This window comes from Electrona antarctica (assembly GCF_951216825.1).
Source record: "Electrona antarctica genome assembly, chromosome: 5".
NCBI classification, from domain to species: domain Eukaryota; kingdom Metazoa; phylum Chordata; class Actinopteri; order Myctophiformes; family Myctophidae; genus Electrona; species Electrona antarctica.
In genome coordinates, this window is record NC_136810.1 from 43,569,666 (window position 1) to 43,586,815 (window position 17,150).

General features: G+C 45.9%; 3 protein-coding genes across 4 annotated transcripts; all 3 read left to right on the forward strand.

The window, feature by feature from the left end:
• The first annotated feature begins 2,598 nt into the window (after positions 1-2,598).
• LOC306924105 (uncharacterized protein) lies at positions 2,599-7,074 on the forward strand. 2 transcript variants are annotated; one of them, XM_079502456.1, is made up of 4 exons: positions 2,599-3,061; positions 3,092-3,274; positions 5,362-5,513; positions 5,941-7,074. In XM_079502456.1, the coding sequence occupies exons 1-4, from the start codon at positions 2,779-2,781 to the stop codon at positions 6,463-6,465; spliced, it is 1,143 nt and encodes a 380-aa protein (XP_079358582.1). In that variant the 5' UTR covers positions 2,599-2,778; the 3' UTR covers positions 6,466-7,074. The 2 variants fall into 2 exon arrangements, with proteins under 2 accessions (XP_079358582.1, XP_079358581.1); XM_079502455.1 differs by having other exon boundaries at positions 2,599-3,274.
• A 5,005-nt stretch (positions 7,075-12,079) lies between these two features.
• Positions 12,080-13,264, forward strand: LOC306923998 (serine/threonine-protein kinase OSR1-like; the record flags this gene model as incomplete). The annotated part of the gene is made up of 1 exon (XM_079502342.1): positions 12,080-13,264. The coding sequence occupies one exon, from the start codon at positions 12,080-12,082 to the stop codon at positions 13,262-13,264; it is 1,185 nt and encodes a 394-aa protein (XP_079358468.1).
• Positions 13,265-15,356: 2,092 nt separating this feature from the next.
• Positions 15,357-16,916, forward strand: LOC306923999 (serine/threonine-protein kinase OSR1-like; the record flags this gene model as incomplete). The annotated part of the gene is made up of 2 exons (XM_079502343.1): positions 15,357-16,451; positions 16,560-16,916. 2 exons carry the CDS (start codon positions 15,357-15,359, stop codon positions 16,914-16,916), a joined length of 1,452 nt encoding a protein of 483 aa, XP_079358469.1.
• Positions 16,917-17,150: the final 234 nt, after the last annotated feature.

The window sequence follows — 17,150 nt, forward strand, 5'->3', positions numbered from 1 at the left end:
CCTAATGACTTTTTTTTTCTTTTTTCTTTTATTTGTAAAATTCATATCATGTAAATGTAAAATGCAGCAATGTTGCTGAAATGCAGAAAATGTTAATTATTATAAAAAGAAAATTATCCGTATGATGTGAAGGTTTTAACTACTTGTACTCTCCGGAGTCCCCCAGGGCTTTACAGTAGGCCCCCTAATGTTTCTCCATGTACACACCACATATCTTCGCCAAAAATAGCCCAATCTACAATATCGTTGCTCTTGGGCAGAAACCTTTTATCTTCATATTTCTTAACTTTTTGTGGGGTTTTTTTCGTTTGTTTTTTCTTCATGAATTAACGCCCTACATCAGTGGTTATCAACCAGTGTCCGGCGACCACCAGTGGTCCTTGAGGGGGTTCCAGGTGGTCCCCATCTAAATGCTGGACAGTTGGTAACCAAATGGACCCTTATATATCTTTAACTCTTGAGAGAGTATTTTTGGACCCGTACCATTTTACGCCCTCAAGAGTTAAATTATTGTTATTTTGTTAAACATCTGAATTAGTCTACACAATTAGAGAATGTAGAAGAATTGCTATTTTGATCGTCATCAATACAGCATGGAATTGTGAAAAATGGTTTTGTTTTGGGTCTGAGAGACTAAACCTCTCAAATGGCGGTCCGTGGCTCAAATGCAGAATAAATAGTGGGCCCTGGTATCAAAATGGTTGAAAACATCATCCATAGGCCAACAACAAAAGCATAAAAAGTAGCAGATCTACAAGCTCTAAATGCGGAGTGAAGTGACACATTTTGAGCTTGTCTATCTGGTGCTATTGCCGTTTTTTTTTTATCCTGAAAAGTAACTTTTGAAAAACTGTTTTTTATTATAGAATAGATCATCTATTTTTGCCGAATGTTCATCCCAGAAAAAGGATGCTATAGTTCACGTGGTTATTTTTTTAAAGTTATTTTTTTAGTTGTTTTTGTTATGTTTGTAGATAGTTTGGTTATTATTGCAGCCTCATCAGTCTGTCCTACTCCTAGTTCAAGCAGCTCTAATCCTGCTGCCAGATAATTGTAGATATGAATATGAATGTTGCATTGTCTGTGTCTGTCTGAATGGAACCAGTGGTTATGATCAGCAGTATGATGAATGCTGTAAAATACAGTAGTCTTGAAGTGTACATATTTGACCTTGTGCTTTTTGTCATTGGTGTATCTGTAGTCTTGTTTTCCGTGGGATTATATTTTAATAAATGGCTATTTTCAGCAATTTTGAGTTTTTTAATCTGAAACAACAATGGTGATTTTTACCATGATTCACGTAGTCAGATGATCAGAGTCGTAGATATTTGATAAGTCTGAGTGGTGGCACAGTTTAATTCAGTGAATGGGCTACAATTGGATCAAACAGGATTTTTTTTTTTGTTGAAAAAGAGCTTCACAGAACCAGTGCAAAGATCCTTCATATGGGGGTAACATGTCATTGGTTCGACCTCCCGTTAGTCCGACCATTACTGCAGGGACCGTATCTATGCCCCGTAGATCTGCTGTTTTCGGGGGTCCTCGGACCCGGTGCTCCGGGCATGGACCAGGGGCCTCCCACTGGGTCCCCTGCTCGGGGAAGAGCGCCGCCTGGTGGCCACGGGGGGCAACTGCGCCCACCCCCCACAGATCCACCCTCGTAGATCTGCTGTTTTCTGGGGAAACTTGTCCCCTGGGACCAAGGCCCCAGACATGGACCAGGGGCCTCCCCCTAGGTCCCCTGCCCGGGGAAGAGCGCCGCCAGGTGGCCGCGGGGGGCTACTGCGGCCCCCCCAGATCCGCCCTCGTAGATCTGCTGTTTTCAGGGGAAACTTGTCCTCTGGGACCAAGGCCCCAGACATGGACCAGGGGCCTCCCCCTGAGTCCCCTGCCCGGGGAAGAACGCCGCCTTGTGGCCGCGGGGGGGAGTTGCGCTCTGGGGGTGTAAAGGCCCCAGGCAAAGACACTTAGCCAGGCATGGACCAGGGGCCTCCCCCTGGGTCCCCTGCCTGGCCCTGACCGCCATGCCCCAGGCACAGACACTGACAGCCAGGCAGGGACCAGGGGCCTCCCACTTGGTCCCCTGCCCGGCCGAGGGTGCCCCTTTCTGGGCAAGGACCTCCGTGTGAAGGCCCCCAGGCAGATACACTTAGCCAGGCATGGACCAGGGACAGGAACAAACTGCAGGTTGAAAAGGCCTGCAGCTCTGAACTCGCTGATAACAAACTATCTTTACACCTGGGAAAAACTGAATCCATTCTATTTGGATCAAATATTAATCTCAGCAAGGCAGATCGAAAAGATGAAATTACCTATAGGTTCCATCCTGGAGGCAAATTTTTCCAGTGATAAAATGGCCACCAACGTAATCAAAAAAGTCAACCAAAGAACAAGATTCCTATACAGGCTCTCCTCACTGGTCAACCAAAACACCTTGAAGACCCTAACAGGAGCCCTCGTACAAGCTTGGTTTCTTCGATGAGCTATATTCCCGAACTGTGGAGGGCAGCATTGCACTACTAGTCTAGTTTGCAAGCCTGCCGGAAACCAAAATAATAAGAAGAAGAAGAACCCGCTACGTCACACACACATGCGCCGGCACTCACTGGCTGGCGCGTAGTGTGAATTGTAAACACAACTTTGGCTGGCACTCCATTCCATAGATCTATGCTCCATTCCACTCCCCGGACCAGGACCACCACTCTATTTAGCCTGCTATAGCCAGACGATACTGCTCGTGTTCCTCGTAAAGAACAACAGAGAGAGAGAGAGAGAAACATGGTCGATGTTAATGATTATTGTCGTTTTTGCACTGTTCTTTTAAGAAGCGAAACCCACGGAAGAGTTTCTCACTCTAAATTAATATTTCAGCTAATGAGGCTTGCGTCAGGGGAGAAGAATATCTTCGAGAGACTTCGCGATTTAGGCTTGCCTTTGACAAAGTCTCGGGACAAATCCTTTCGGTCCTGCATTAAGTGCGACAACTTATTAAGGAGGTTAGAAGGTGCAATGGTGGTATTCCGAAAATGGGTAGAGAACGAAAAAGGACCTCTAGCTGCAGCGTCGGTAGCCCCTGCAGCGTCGGTAGCCCCGTCGGTAGCCCCTCTGGGAACCCCCCGGTTGAGCTCTTTTCATCATCACCCGTGTAAACAAACTGTACAGAGGGTCCAGAGAGGGGCTACAGCGTCGGCTACGTCAGAAGCAGCATCTATCCGTGGTTCGGATCCAGCAGCATCGGCCGCCTCGGCTCTACCATTACCGACACCATCCACACGTACGTACAGCATAGACCAGTGGTTCCAAACGTGGGGTACGGGGACCCCCAGGGGTCCTTGAGGCAGTTCCAGGGGGTCCCCAGCTAAATGATAGTTAGGTGAACTTGGTAGAATTTGCACCTGGCTCGCTGATAACAAACTATCTTTACACCTGGGAAAAACTGAATCCATTCTATTTGGATCAAATAGTAATCTCAGCAAGGCAGATGGCTTCTTGGTTAGAGTGGGTGACACCGTGACAATATCATCACACGAAAAGATGAAATTACCTACCTACCTTCCATCCTGGAGGCAAATCTTTCCGGTGATAAAATGGTCACCAACATAATCAAAAAGGTCAAACAAAGAACAAGATTCCTATACAGAATCTCCTCTGGTCAACAAAAACACCTTGAAGACCTTAACAGGAGCCCTCGTACAAGGTTTCTTCGACTATGCTTGCACCTCCTGGTACCACAGCACCTCTAAGGCCCTTAAAACAAACTGGTCAGGCTACTACTTGGCCTCACTCCCCGAACCCACCTCACCCCTGCCCACTTTGACAGGCTGAAATGGCTTAGGGTTGACAACAGAGTACAGCACCTTGCAATGGGTCTGGTCCACAAGATTCGCTACACCACCAAGATACACATGTACCTGTCTAAATACTTCCTTAATGTCAACGAAGTACACACCCACAATACCAGAGGGATTTCAACAAACCATGTGCAACCAAGATTCGGCACAAACAAGGGACTAAATTCATTTCGCTCCTATGCCACCAAAATGTGGAACGCCCTACCAACAGTCATTAAGACATGCAAATCCCTCGACTCTTTCAAAACTGCTCTCAAAGGGCACCTACGGGCGGCTGCAATTCGAAACTGGCCCCCGTAAAATCTGAATCCCCCCCCACCCCTGTTCCCCCTCAATGTATATGTTTCTTTTCCCTTTTTACCTCCTATGATGATTTCCTTTTGACTATAGTTGTGTATATTCGTGCGTCTCTAAATGTTTTGATGAATTGAAAATGGTGGGCCTTATTGTAAACAAGTGTAATGCTTTATGGTGTCGTCCACTCACTGTTAACAGTTTTTGCATTGAGTTGTACTTGAAATGTACTGTAATTCTGCAAACTGTTAATAAATCAATCAATCAATCAATCAAAGGTACCAAAATGAACCCTATTGGTCTGTAACTGAGAGTGTACAAATGTAACCAAATGGACCCGTTAATGGTCCATTTGGTTACATTTGTAACCAAATGGACATTAAGTTAAATGAACATTGATTTTACAATATAAATTGGGGGTCCCAGAGATAGAAATGCCATTAAATGGGGGTCTGTAGACTAATGCATGTCAAACTGTGGAGGTCCTTGAAATTAAAATGGTTGAAAATCACTGCCATAAAAATCTTCTCTTATGAGGGTCCCTGGCATATATTTTCAAATGGGGGTCCGTGGGCTAATTAGTGTCAATTTGGGGGTCACCTTATGTACCTTATGTAGTAGCAATGTCAAATGTCCGCTAACATAAATTGATGTATGACAAGAGTGCCCCTCATTTCACACGGGTGTGGGGTTTCTTTTGTGTTTTTTTTGTGGTGCAACCACTCCTATACAGAGTTTTGTGTGTGTGTGCCACACACACACATACACATTAACTGTATGATTGTGGGTGTGACAGTACAGTGACAGTACAGTAGAGAGACCCCCACACGGTAACTCTGTCATTTCTTGGCGGGGGCGGCTCGGAACTTGCCCCTGTAAAAAGTCAAAGCCTATTTTTGCATAGTATTGTATATGTGTCTGTCATTAAAATGTTTGATGAGTTGAGTACGAAGAACCCCAATGGAAACAAGCCAGTGTTTCCTTGGGTTTAAATCAACTTAACAGACCTTGTATTGAACTGCACTCTCCTGTGCTTGTCTTTGCAAACTTCAATCAATGCCAACATAATAATTGTGACAGGCCTAGAGTCAAGAATGAAGAGCGTCTGTTGTTCCTCTCATACAGGTGCAACAAGCATTGAATGAAGAGCGTCTGTTCCTCTCATACAGGTGCAACAAGCATTGAATGAAGAGCGTCTGTTGTTCCTCTCATACAGGTGCAACAAGCATTGAGATAGAACTTGAACTTGAAGAAGACTCAGGTGATGAAGGCGCGAGAAGAGGAGGAGAGAAGAGGAAGGAACGTGATGACGACATGCCAATACTGATTCCACTGAAAAAGATGGCAGATCGTAGCAGCGCAACAGAGGTATGACAGAATGTTACTGAGAACGAATGCTTAATGCTCAGTTATACTTTATTGAACTTAACTATGTATTACACACACACACACACGCCACATCCTTAACCGCATAATAAGCCGAAAATCGCAGATCTTCAATGTTTTTCCGGGGACCCCCCCCCCCCCAGAAGCAAAGATTTGAGTTAAAAATGTTCTCTCTGAAAGAGTATATATTCAAAGATTTGCACCACATTTTCAAGATTTTCCAAAAATAGATCTACAAGTTCGTAGCGCGGCACTCGGTACCGTGCTATGAGCTTGTAGATCTGCTAGTTTTCAATAGCTAAAGTATAACATAATGCTTAAAACACCAAAAGGGGTTCCCGTCCTGAATGGGTTAATATGTCCCAGATCCTACTGAACATGATCTCTTTATTTTATTGTATTCTTTCAGGTGCACATCAAGTACCCCAGTAAGCAGGTCAGGTACAGGTGTGACTCCGACATCAGTGGATTGATCAACAACTTGGCACAGGGCAACTTCACCACGGCAGCCAAACGGGTGGCGCACCACGAGCGTCTGATGGCGGCGCTCATGCCGGTGATGACGGCGTTTATCGACAAGGAATGCCAGCAACTCTGCAATCCGACTCATGGTTTCATGCTGTGGAAGACCTCTCCGGAAGACCTGAAGCATTTCTCCATGGACGACCTCAGGGAGGACTTGGAGCAAATGGCGCCGTTTACGTTCTCGGTGATGAGCACCATCTCTGGGAAGAAGCACAGCCATGCGTGTGCGGCCGCCGCCATCGCCCTTCGAGGGAGGGAAAGCCGTCTTTCGGCGTTCTCGTACTACATCAACCGCCTGCTGCACAGGGGCGGCGCCAGAAAGGCAGTCTTCACACGTCTAAGCAGGATGGGGATTACCACCACACACGACAACGCTGTCTGTAAGCTACGCCTCACTTCGGCTATGTGATGCATACTGCAGGGTTGATGTCATTTTATTCATTTTTGAGTGGTGCAACCATTCCATTAAGGAGCTGTGTGGGTTCCTGAGTCTGTCCCTGGCTGGCTGGCTGGCTGGGTCTGTCCGAGCACGAAAATTGCATTTGGTTGGTTTTCACAACGTGTGTCACTGTTGCGAAGCAGCCTAACACACACACATATTAACTGTATATGTTTTCGGGTGTGACACTGACAGTACAGTACAGTGACAGTACAGAACCCCCTAGGGACCCCACTCAGTAACTCTGTCATTTCTCAACCGTTTCAATCGGCCCAGCCCCCTGGGCGCATTCCTGGGTCCCCCGGGACCCCCACATGGTAACTCTCATTTCTCTACCGTTTCGAACGCCGGGCGGCTCACCGGAACCGGGCCGGCACAATGGCGCATCAAGGATTCGCATCATCGTACCAAAACCCGGAAGACGGAGACCAGCCTCAAGTAGCCTACCCGCTGCTATATTATTATATATTATATTATTATATATCATTGACCCATGGCTTGACATTAAGGCTTGTCCGCTTGTCCGGGACAAGCAATAAATCTTTCCATTCCTTTGCATTAAAATCTTACTTTTCCGTTGGACAAGTGACTCTTGGTTTAACTTTTTCTGTGACGCTCCTAGCAGCCAAAAATATTTTCTGGCATTAGTGTCTGGCTTTCCAAATAATCACCTTTCCAATATTGGTAATAGCCCTAGAGTGTCTGTGATCTTGCATGCATTTCATGTATTCCAAATACACAGCAATAGATTGGTCCTATCCATGCATGGTTAGCAGACTGACCAATAGATTGGTCCTATCCATGCATGTTTGGCAGACTGACCATAGATTGGTCCTATCCACGCATGGTTAACAGACTGACCATAGATTGGTCCTATCCACGCATGGTTAGCAGACTGACCATAGATTGGTCCTATCCACGCATGGTTAGCAGACTGACCATAGATTGGTCCTATCCACGCATGGTTAGCAGACTGACCAATAGATTGGTCCTATCCACGCATGTTAGCAGACTGACCAATAGATTGGTCCTATCCACGCATGTTAGCAGACTGACCAATAGATTGGTCCTATCCACGCATGGTTAGCAGACTGACCAATAGATTGGTCCTATCCACGCATGGTTAGCAGACTGACCATAGATTGGTCCTATCCACGCATGGTTAGCAGACTGACCAATAGATTGGTCCTATCCACGCATGGTTAGCAGACTGACCATAGATTGGTCCTATCCACGCATGGTTAGCAGACTGACCAATAGATTGGTCCTATCCACGCATGGTTAGCAGACTGACCAATAGATTGGTCCTATCCACGCATGGTTAGCAGACTGACCAATAGATTGGTCCTATCCACGCATGGTTAGCAGACTGACCAATAGATTGGTCCTATCCACGCATGGTTAGCAGACTGACCAATAGATTGGTCCTATCCACGCATGGTTAGCAGACTGACCAATAGATTGGTCCTATCCACGCATGGTTAGCAGACTGACCATGTAGGTATTTAAATTTGTAGCACTGCGTTTGTACAGTACTACTGCATTTGTACCCACCCAGTAATTAATTCCTAAGACTTGGAGTCAGATATTGTGCTCTAGTTTCATATCCATTTGAAAGTTCTGGCAGAAAACGTGTTTTAAGTCAAATCTCAACTGGATAAAACCTGGACTGAAAATATGAAAACGTCCTTTGGGAACAGTTATGTGGCCCATACAGTTGTGCTTCCTAAAGGAAGTTTTGATATGTTCAGTCCTGCACTCATGGCCCCTCGCCAGAGAGAATGTTGTTTGTGTGCAGCTCGCTAAATATACGTTTTCTGCCAGAACTTTCAAATGGAACTAGTCCCCAAAACGACTCCAAGCCTTAGGAATTCATTATTGGGTGAGTGCAGTGATACAAGTTTAAATGCCAACAAGGTCAATCTGCTAACTGCGCGGATAGAAACGATCTATGGCTGTGAATTTGGAATACATGAAATGTATGCTAGATCACAGACATTCTAGGGCTATTAACTTGTAAACTGAGTTGTGTATTCACCAAAACCAACTTACAGTTAGTTGATTTAAAATGTATTTGTGTGTGCTCGTGCTCCGGACAAGTGACTTTTGTGCCCGGACAAGTGAATGGGAAATTTTACCTCAAAAAGTCAATGGGTTTCCCGAACGCATTTAGTTAGACTTGTAGTGCCGCACATGCTCAGATGCCCTCTGACAGTAGGGACTCTTTACTCTTAAAAATATATATATAATATATATATATATATATATATATATATATATATATATATATATATATATATATATATATAGTGGTTGTTACTCATTTGTCAAACACACTCTTTTCAAGCCAATACTAAGCTAAATCAGAACTGAACTCAAACCAATACGCAGTTTGACCGAAGAACTTTGGGTGTGGGAAGAAGTAAAGTTTGGTCGGACATTTCTGAAGCTTTGAAATCTAAGCAAACAATTCAGTGTTTGTGCACAAAGGAACCAGCCGAGGACTCCCGACTTAAAGGTTGGGTGAGGAGGATATACCTTTTCTTTTTTCCAGTTAGCAATGCATTGTCTTTTTGTTTTATAACTTTTTGGACTACTTTATTTAACAAAAGAGAGTATCTACAGCGTTCGGAATACTCTTTGTGTATTACTTTGGGATACTTTGACTACACCTTTAAAGGGACATTGTGGGGAAAAACTGAAGTGATCATTTAATTGACATGTTTGAAGAGATTGATTGTTCAATTGTATTATTTTTGTTCGATCTACCTTCATTCAGATAAAGAACAGTGACATTTAAGTTAAAAGGAAATAGTTTTGTGTTTTCTTTTTGCTCTACAATACAGTTCGTTTCCAGTATAAAGCTTTACTGTCGCAGTTACATGACCTTTATTTTGTTACTTTATTTAATATAACTCTTATATACATATAACTTTATGGTTCTGATTGTTATAGGCCTATGCCTTTTTCAGAAATGACTGGACATGTGGAAGACTTTAGTTAAACATGCAGAGTGATGCATTACTTTACCTGGGTTACATCATCTTCTGATACTTTTTCTGTTTTGACATGAAAACATCCCGTACCGTAGAGTGTTGTCATTAGCGTGAGCGGGACAAAATAACCTACACTGCTGCGGCTGCTCGCTGAACACATGTGAATGGTGAAGATATCAAGGATTCAACAGTGATGTCACTGTTATGCTATACAACACGGAAGTAACACAGACTAGTGCAATCGCGCCCACTCGCACTCTCGGGTGCGTGCGCGCGCAGCTGGTCAGCTAGGTAAGTGACCACACAACATAGAACGTGTGCGTTCTCATGCGGACACGCGCACACACACACACACACGGGGAGGAGTTTAGCTGAACAGTAATTTATAGCCTAATCTAATTTGTTTTCATAGAACTGCCCTTTGGCTTTGTAGGGCCCCAGTAACTAGGCTTCACTAGGCCGACCTATAAGCTCACAATGTGAACTTGTAGACACATTGACACATTGTGAACTTGTAGATCGGATATTTCTGCCCCTCTCTCATATCTCTGTCTGTGAAAATATAGTAGACTAGAGCTGCGAGGAAGCCAGCATGCACATGTTTGTTAATAAGGCCGCATGGCTAATTGGAGATAATAAGAGACCGTGAGAGCTGAACGTTGTGACGCACCATTGAATAACCCTGTTTTTGAGTGGTGTAAACCACTCCTACAACTGGCTTTGTTAGTTTACGTGTCTGTCTGTCTGTCTGTACCAAAGAAATCACACCCGTGAACTGAGTGGTGTAATATAGCCTGTCTGATGTAATGAAATCATGTCTGACGTAATGAAATCACACCCGGGTGAACAGGGTGAACATAGCAACCATGCTCATTTTTTCTGCACTAACAAATAAATCATGTCTGACGTAATGAAATCACACCCGGGTGAACAGGGTGAACATAGCAACCATGCTCATTTTTTCTGCACTAACAAAGCCAGTTGTAGGAGTGGTTTACACCACTCCTACAACTGGCTTTGTTAGTTTACGTGTCTGTCTGTCTGTCTGTCTGTCTGTACCAAAAAAATCACACCCGTGTGAACTGAGTGGTGTAATATAGCCTGTCTGACGTAATTAAATCATGTCTGATGTAATTAAATCACACCCGGGTGAACAGGGTGAACATAGCAACCATGCTCATTTTTTCTGCACTAACAAATAAATCATGTCTGACGTAATGAAATCACACCCGGGTGAACAGGGTGAACATAGCAACCATGCTCATTTATTCTGCACTAACAAAGCCAGTTGTAGGAGTGGTTTACACCACTAAAAAATGAGCATGGTTGCTATGGTCACCCAGTTCACACGGGTGTGATTTCATTACGTCAGACATTACGTCAGACCACAGCTGATCAGTCTATATAAGACCTTACACCACTCAGTTCACACGGGTGTGATTTATTTCTTTACACCATGAGACATTATGACTCAATGACTTGACCGCTCATGATTAAACATTATTTGAGTTTTGCGCAGGGCTGCCCACAACTTCACAGAAGCACGTTGGACTTTGTCACTTTTATGATGTTTCATATGGTAGCCTTTTATAACATAGCCCCAAATCCATTATATAATCTAATAACGTGCGCCTCAAAAACTGTTCTCTTACTGCATGTTAACTGCTTAGTGCTTGGTTAGAAAAAATCACACCCGTGTGAACTGAGTGGTGCAAGGTCTTATGTGATGTCAGTGACGTCACATACTAACCATAGCAACCATGCTCACCCGTACAGGCACAAACACACACGGGTACTAACAAAGCCAGTTGTTGGAGTGGTTTGCACCACTCAAAAATAGACTTCAGCTTTTGACAATGGAATACTGAAATATATGTTTAGGCTGAGACCCAAAATATACATTTGGGGTCTCCTTGGGTTGGGACCCAAACTCACAAAATGAACCACTTACGGTAAGCCATAGCCCTATTTTAATATATTTAACATTTTAAGGGATATTTTCTCTCGACCCATGGGTCACTGTTTGGGGACCACTGATGTAACCTGATAAAGCTTTTTCGTGTACTACTTGACTTTTGGCTCCTCGAAATCGGTGAACTGGTCGACAGGGTGTCAGTGACTGAATGCCACCCATACCCCGTGCTCTTTAGTTACCTCAATAAAATTATAGTGTGCACATCGAAAAACAAGACAAAGAACTGTTATTTCCCTGGACCGATTATTTTATGAAGTTCACAGTCGTTCAGAAGACGTAGTGTTTGTTAATAAGCTGGTCCACCTAGCTTCCATAGAACTGAATGCATCACTTTGATGCATTCAGTTGAACATTCAATTCTTCCCCATGTGATAGATCTACCAGGTTGGAATTGTTCCTTCTTAAATAAGTTCCTTGGTTTGGGTCGATGGGTTTGATGACGGCATGGGCCCGTGGGCATGCCCTCTTTATGCATCCTATAGGGCATGCATGACATCATTGTGGTATTGTAAGCCATATATAGCCGGTCGGCGCATCTCAGTAGCATACTGCGCCAAGCTGGCTAATGGCTATATAACATTATCATTGAGATAACCAACCTGAATTTAAAAGTATGCCAGAGGACCACAGCTCCTCCCACTCCTGGCCAATCAACAAAGATGATTACGATCTCAAAGAAGTGATTGGGAGCGGTGCGACAGCTGTGGTCCAAGCAGCATACTGTGTGCCCAAAAAGGAGCCGGTGGCCATCAAGCGTATCAACCTGGAAAAGTGTCAGACCAGCATGGATGAGCTTCTGAAGGAGAGCCAAGCTTTGAGTCAGTGCCACCATCGAAACATTGTCTCTTATTATACCTCCTTTGTGGCAAAGAATGAATTATGGTTAGTGATGAAGCTACTCACTGGTGGCTCTGTGTTGGACATTATCAAGCATACCATCTTGCGCGGTGAACACAAGAACGGCGTGATGGACGAGGCCTGCATTGCCACCATCCTCAAAGAAGTGTTGGAAGGGCTGGAATACCTGCATAAAAACGGTCAGATTCACAGGGATGTGAAGGCTGGAAATATTCTTCTTGGCGATGATGGCTCGGTGCAAATTGCAGACTTTGGTGTGAGTGCCTTCTTAGAAGCTGCCCGAGACAAGACCAGAAACACGAGGAAAACATTTGTGGGTACTCCTTGCTGGATGGCCCCAGAGGTCATGGAGCAGCTGCGGGGTTACGACTTCAAAGTTGACATATGGAGTTTCGGTATTACAGCCATTGAACTCGCCACTGGAACCGCACCGTACCACAAATACCCGCCCTTGAAGGTGCTGATGCTAACGCTACAGAACGACCCTCCATGCCTGGAAACGGGGATCACGGATATGAATATGGTCAAGAAATATGGCAAGTCTTTCAGGAAGATGATTTCCCTGTGTTTACAGAAAGTCCCGGAGGACAGGCCTACTGCTGCTGAATTGTTAAAGCACAAGTTCTTCACGAAGAACGCCAAGAACAATGAATACTTGGAGGAGAAGCTTCTGCAGATGGGACCGACGATGTCAGACCGAGCAAAACCGGTGCGTCGCGTGCCTGGGTCCAGCGGTCATCTCCACAAAACGGAGGACGGCCTGTGGGAGTTCAGTGACGATGAGCTGGACGAGGAGAGTGATAAGGGGAAGGCTGCTGTGGCGGCTCTGCGGTCACCCAGGGTGGGGGACGACGGAGTGAATATGAATGTGGAGATTTTCCCACCGACAGATGACACCCCAGATCTGCAGCCATCTGCTCCAACCCATGGGGAGCTGTGAATGATGTCAGTTCTTCGTTGTACAAGACACTTTACAAGCTCACAATTTTTATTTTGCGTTGCAATGCCTTGTGAGCTTGAAGTGTGTGAATGTGTGTGACAATGGGTGAACGTAATGTACATTGTCATCATCACTTTTCGACTGCGGTTGAGATCATGGATTTCACAATGCCACGCCAGAGCATCCGGTCCTTCATTGCCATCCCCAGTTCCTGCTCACTGATGCATGTGTAGCGTGCGATAACATCAGGGAACCACAGTTTTCTACCTTTTGTACTATGCGTGGCGGTGTATGTGGAATTGATGACATGACATCACTGGTGTTGTCACTGAGCTATATTATAACTCCCAGCCCTGGCAGAGTAGTTCTGGAGTAGTTCCAACGGATTGTGAGGCCTTGTTCTTTCCCTAATGGGACTGATCGAAGGTAGCTACTGGGACGTAAGTCGGGACTTGATCACCCCGGCTGGGTCGCCTGAGTGAGGGGTATGATGTTTGAGAGACCCGAAACCCCGATGACCTTGGGATACATCACTGAGGATACGTCCCAGGTGCATCCATGCGATGTGTTTTGTTATAGTTCTTCTATTTATAGTGACTCATAGGAATAGACTATGTGACAACCAGGTATATAGTCTGGTGACCACCGGAGAGATGGGTGACAGCCGGAATGTAGATGGCACCCGGGTGAGCAGTATGGGTTAGCGCCCCAGCCTGTGTCCTCCGTGAGGAGGAAGCCCAACAAACCATCGGTGAGGCCTTTAGGAGGGCCATTCAAGCTGCAAGTGGAGCCCGCAGCACCACCTTCTTGCTCGGGTGGAGTTTGCGGAACCATTGCGGCTTAGGAATCCACCACTCCTGAATGAAGTGTCTGGTGCTGGGACTCTGGTGCAACGCACAGGTCCTGGGCCTGGTGAGAGCAGGGGTGGACCTGGTGAGACGTAGGAGGGGCCCGGACAGGAGTCAACCCACAGAGCCTAGTCCTTCCATGTGCCAGAAGCGTACCTCCCTGCAGCTCTGGCAGAGTAGTTCTGGAGTAGTTCCAACGGATTGTGTGGCTTTGGTCTTTCCCTAATGGGACTGATCGAGGGTAGCTACTGGCACGTAAGTTGGGGCCTGATCACCCCGGCTGGGTGAGGGGTATGATGTTCGAGAGACCCGAAACCCCGATGGCCTTGGGATACATCACAGAGGATACGTCCCAGGTGCATCCATGCGATGTGCTTTGTTATATCTGGAGGAGATGCAGAAAGTCCCCCCAGCCACTAATTCCAATGAATTTCATCCAGCCTTTCTGTCACGCTCCGTGCCCAGAAGCGTGCCATGCCTGGGTCGCTTCCCTCATGTTTCCTCCATTGTTCCCCGGTGATATTCTCCTCCCCCCCTCCCTGTGTGGCCTGATGTGAGAGATTGGTTCCGCCTGAGCAACCCAGCTCTAGACCGTGTTTGTAATTGGACTTGGATGTGTATTTAGGTTGTGTTCTGTCCTGTGTTTGGTTCCTGGAGTATTCTTTACTGTTCGTTTGCCGTCCTGCGTTTAAGGTTTCTAAGTAAAGACTAAGCCTGTGGATGATTTCCTGTTCTGTACAGTATGTACAGTATTCAAAAAAACATATTTTTGATGCTGATATATAAATATTTGAAGTTTTCAGAAAACTTAGGTCAGGATTTAGAAGGTGTTTTTCTCACGGCAAGCCCCCAGAGTGGCTGGGAAATATTGAACCCGCGTTAGGCTAATGGCCAAAGCTGGAACGGCAGGCTGTTTTCCTTGTGCATGTAGCACGAGCAATAGAGTGCGCAGCTGTGGTTTAACATAGAGCGCTCGTTCATGAATCGATTCAGGTGTGTTAAGGCGAGTTAACACTTCCACATTTTGTACACCAAATGTTTGGTCCAAACCTGCAGTACCACAGTTGGACACTTGGGTGTGGCATTCATGACATCACTGTGGTGCATGGTGTACGTAGGCGATGGGCAGGGCATGCATGACATCACTGTGGTGTTGTAGGCCATATATAGCCGGTCGGTGGAGTTCAGTAGCACACAGCACTATATAACATTGTCATTGAAACAACCAACCCGAATTTAAAAGTATGGCAGAGGACCACAGCTCCTCCCACTCCTGGCCAATCAACAAAGATGATTATGTTCTCAAAGAAGTGATTGGGAACGGTGCCACAGCTGTGGTCCAAGCAGCATACTGTGTGCCCAGAAAGGAGCCAGTGGCCATCAAGCGTATCAACCTGGAAATGTGTCAGACCAGCATGGACGAGCTTCTGAAGGAGAGCCAAGCTTTGAGTCAGTGCCACCATCGAAACATTGTCTCTTATTATACGTCCTTTGTGGTGAAGAATGAATTATGGTTAGTGATGAAGCTACTCACTGGTGGCTCTGTGTTGGACATTATCAAGCATACCATCTTGTGCGGTGAACACAAGAACGGTGTGATGGACGAGGCCTGCATTGCCACCATCCTCAAAGAAGTGTTGGAAGGGCTGGAATACCTGCATAAAAACGGTCAGATTCACAGGGATGTGAAGGCTGGAAATATTCTTCTTGGCGACGATGGCTCGGTGCAAATTGCAGACTTTGGTGTGAGTGCCTTCTTAGAAGCTGCCGGAGACAAGACCAGAAACACAAGGAAAACATTTGTGGGTACTCCTTGCTGGATGGCCCCAGAGGTAATGGAGCAGCTGCGGGGTTACGACTTCAAAGTTGACATCTGGAGTTTCGGTATTACAGCTATTGAACTCGCCACTGGAACTGCGCCGTACCACAAATACCCACCCTTGAAGGTGCTGATGCTAACGCTGCAGAATGACCCTCCCTGCCTGGAGACGGGTATCACAGACAAGAAGATTGTCAAGAAATATGGCAAGTCTTTCAGGAAGATGATTTCCCTGTGTTTACAGAAAGTCCCGGAGGACAGGCCTACTGCTGCTGAATTGTTAAAGCACAAGTTCTTCACGAAGAATGCCAAGGACAATGAATACTTGGAGGAAATGCTTCTGCAGATGGGACCGACGATGTCAGACCGAGCAAAACCTGTGCGTCGCGTGCCTGGCTCCAGCGGTCATCTCCACAAGACGGAGGACGGCCAGTGGGAGTGCAGCGATGATGAGCTGGATGAGGAGAGTGATGAGGGTAAGGCCGCTGTGGCGGCTCTGCGGTCACCCAGGGTGAAGGACTACGGAGTGAATATGAATGTGAATGAGGAGATTTTTCCACCCACAGGTGACACCCCAAATCTGCAGCAATTTGCTCCAGCCCAGGGGAGCACTGTGAATGCTGACCAGGCAGGTGAAGAGGCTATACCACAGGCTGCATGGGATCCGGCAGAATCAAACGCCAATGTCCCTATCAGCCTTGTGCTGAGGATGCGGAATCTAAAGAAGGAACTCAATGACATCAGATTTAAGTTCATGGCTGGCAGAGACTCGGCTGACGGGGTGGCTCAGGAGTTGGTGTCAGAAGGTCTGGTCGATGGTGATGATGTAGCCATTGTTGCTGCCACTTTGCAAAAGATCATTGATGATCCTGAGAGCAACAAAACCGTGACCTTCCAACTGGTATCAGACTTGGATGAGGCTGAAATAGCTGATGATGTCAAACTTGTGGGATTTGCTATGCTCTTCATTGCAAAAGACACGTAAAAACCCCATATACTTAGACCCCAGGGGTCTATAGACAAATCCACAGAGGGGGTGCCCTGGGTGTGGCTGCGGCATATCATTAGGTGCAGCTTTACACAGCAGCACTGATTAGCTACACCTGTGCACTTCAGGGCACTGCTACATGGATTTGTCCATACTTCTTCTTTTCCTTTTTTCCTTTTTTCTTTACAATACCGGATAGCCTGGTGTCTATAGCTCCTCATTGATTCTCTT

Coding starts and splice junctions, on each gene's coding strand:
- LOC306924105 (XM_079502455.1), top strand. CDS start 2,779: ATGGTCGATGTTAATGATTATTGTCGTTTTTGCACTGTTCTTTTAAGA. Junction 3,275..5,361: donor ATTACCGACACCATCCACAC/GTACGTACAGCA, acceptor CCTCTCATACAG/GTGCAACAAGCATTGAGATA. Junction 5,514..5,940: donor ATCGTAGCAGCGCAACAGAG/GTATGACAGAAT, acceptor GTATTCTTTCAG/GTGCACATCAAGTACCCCAG.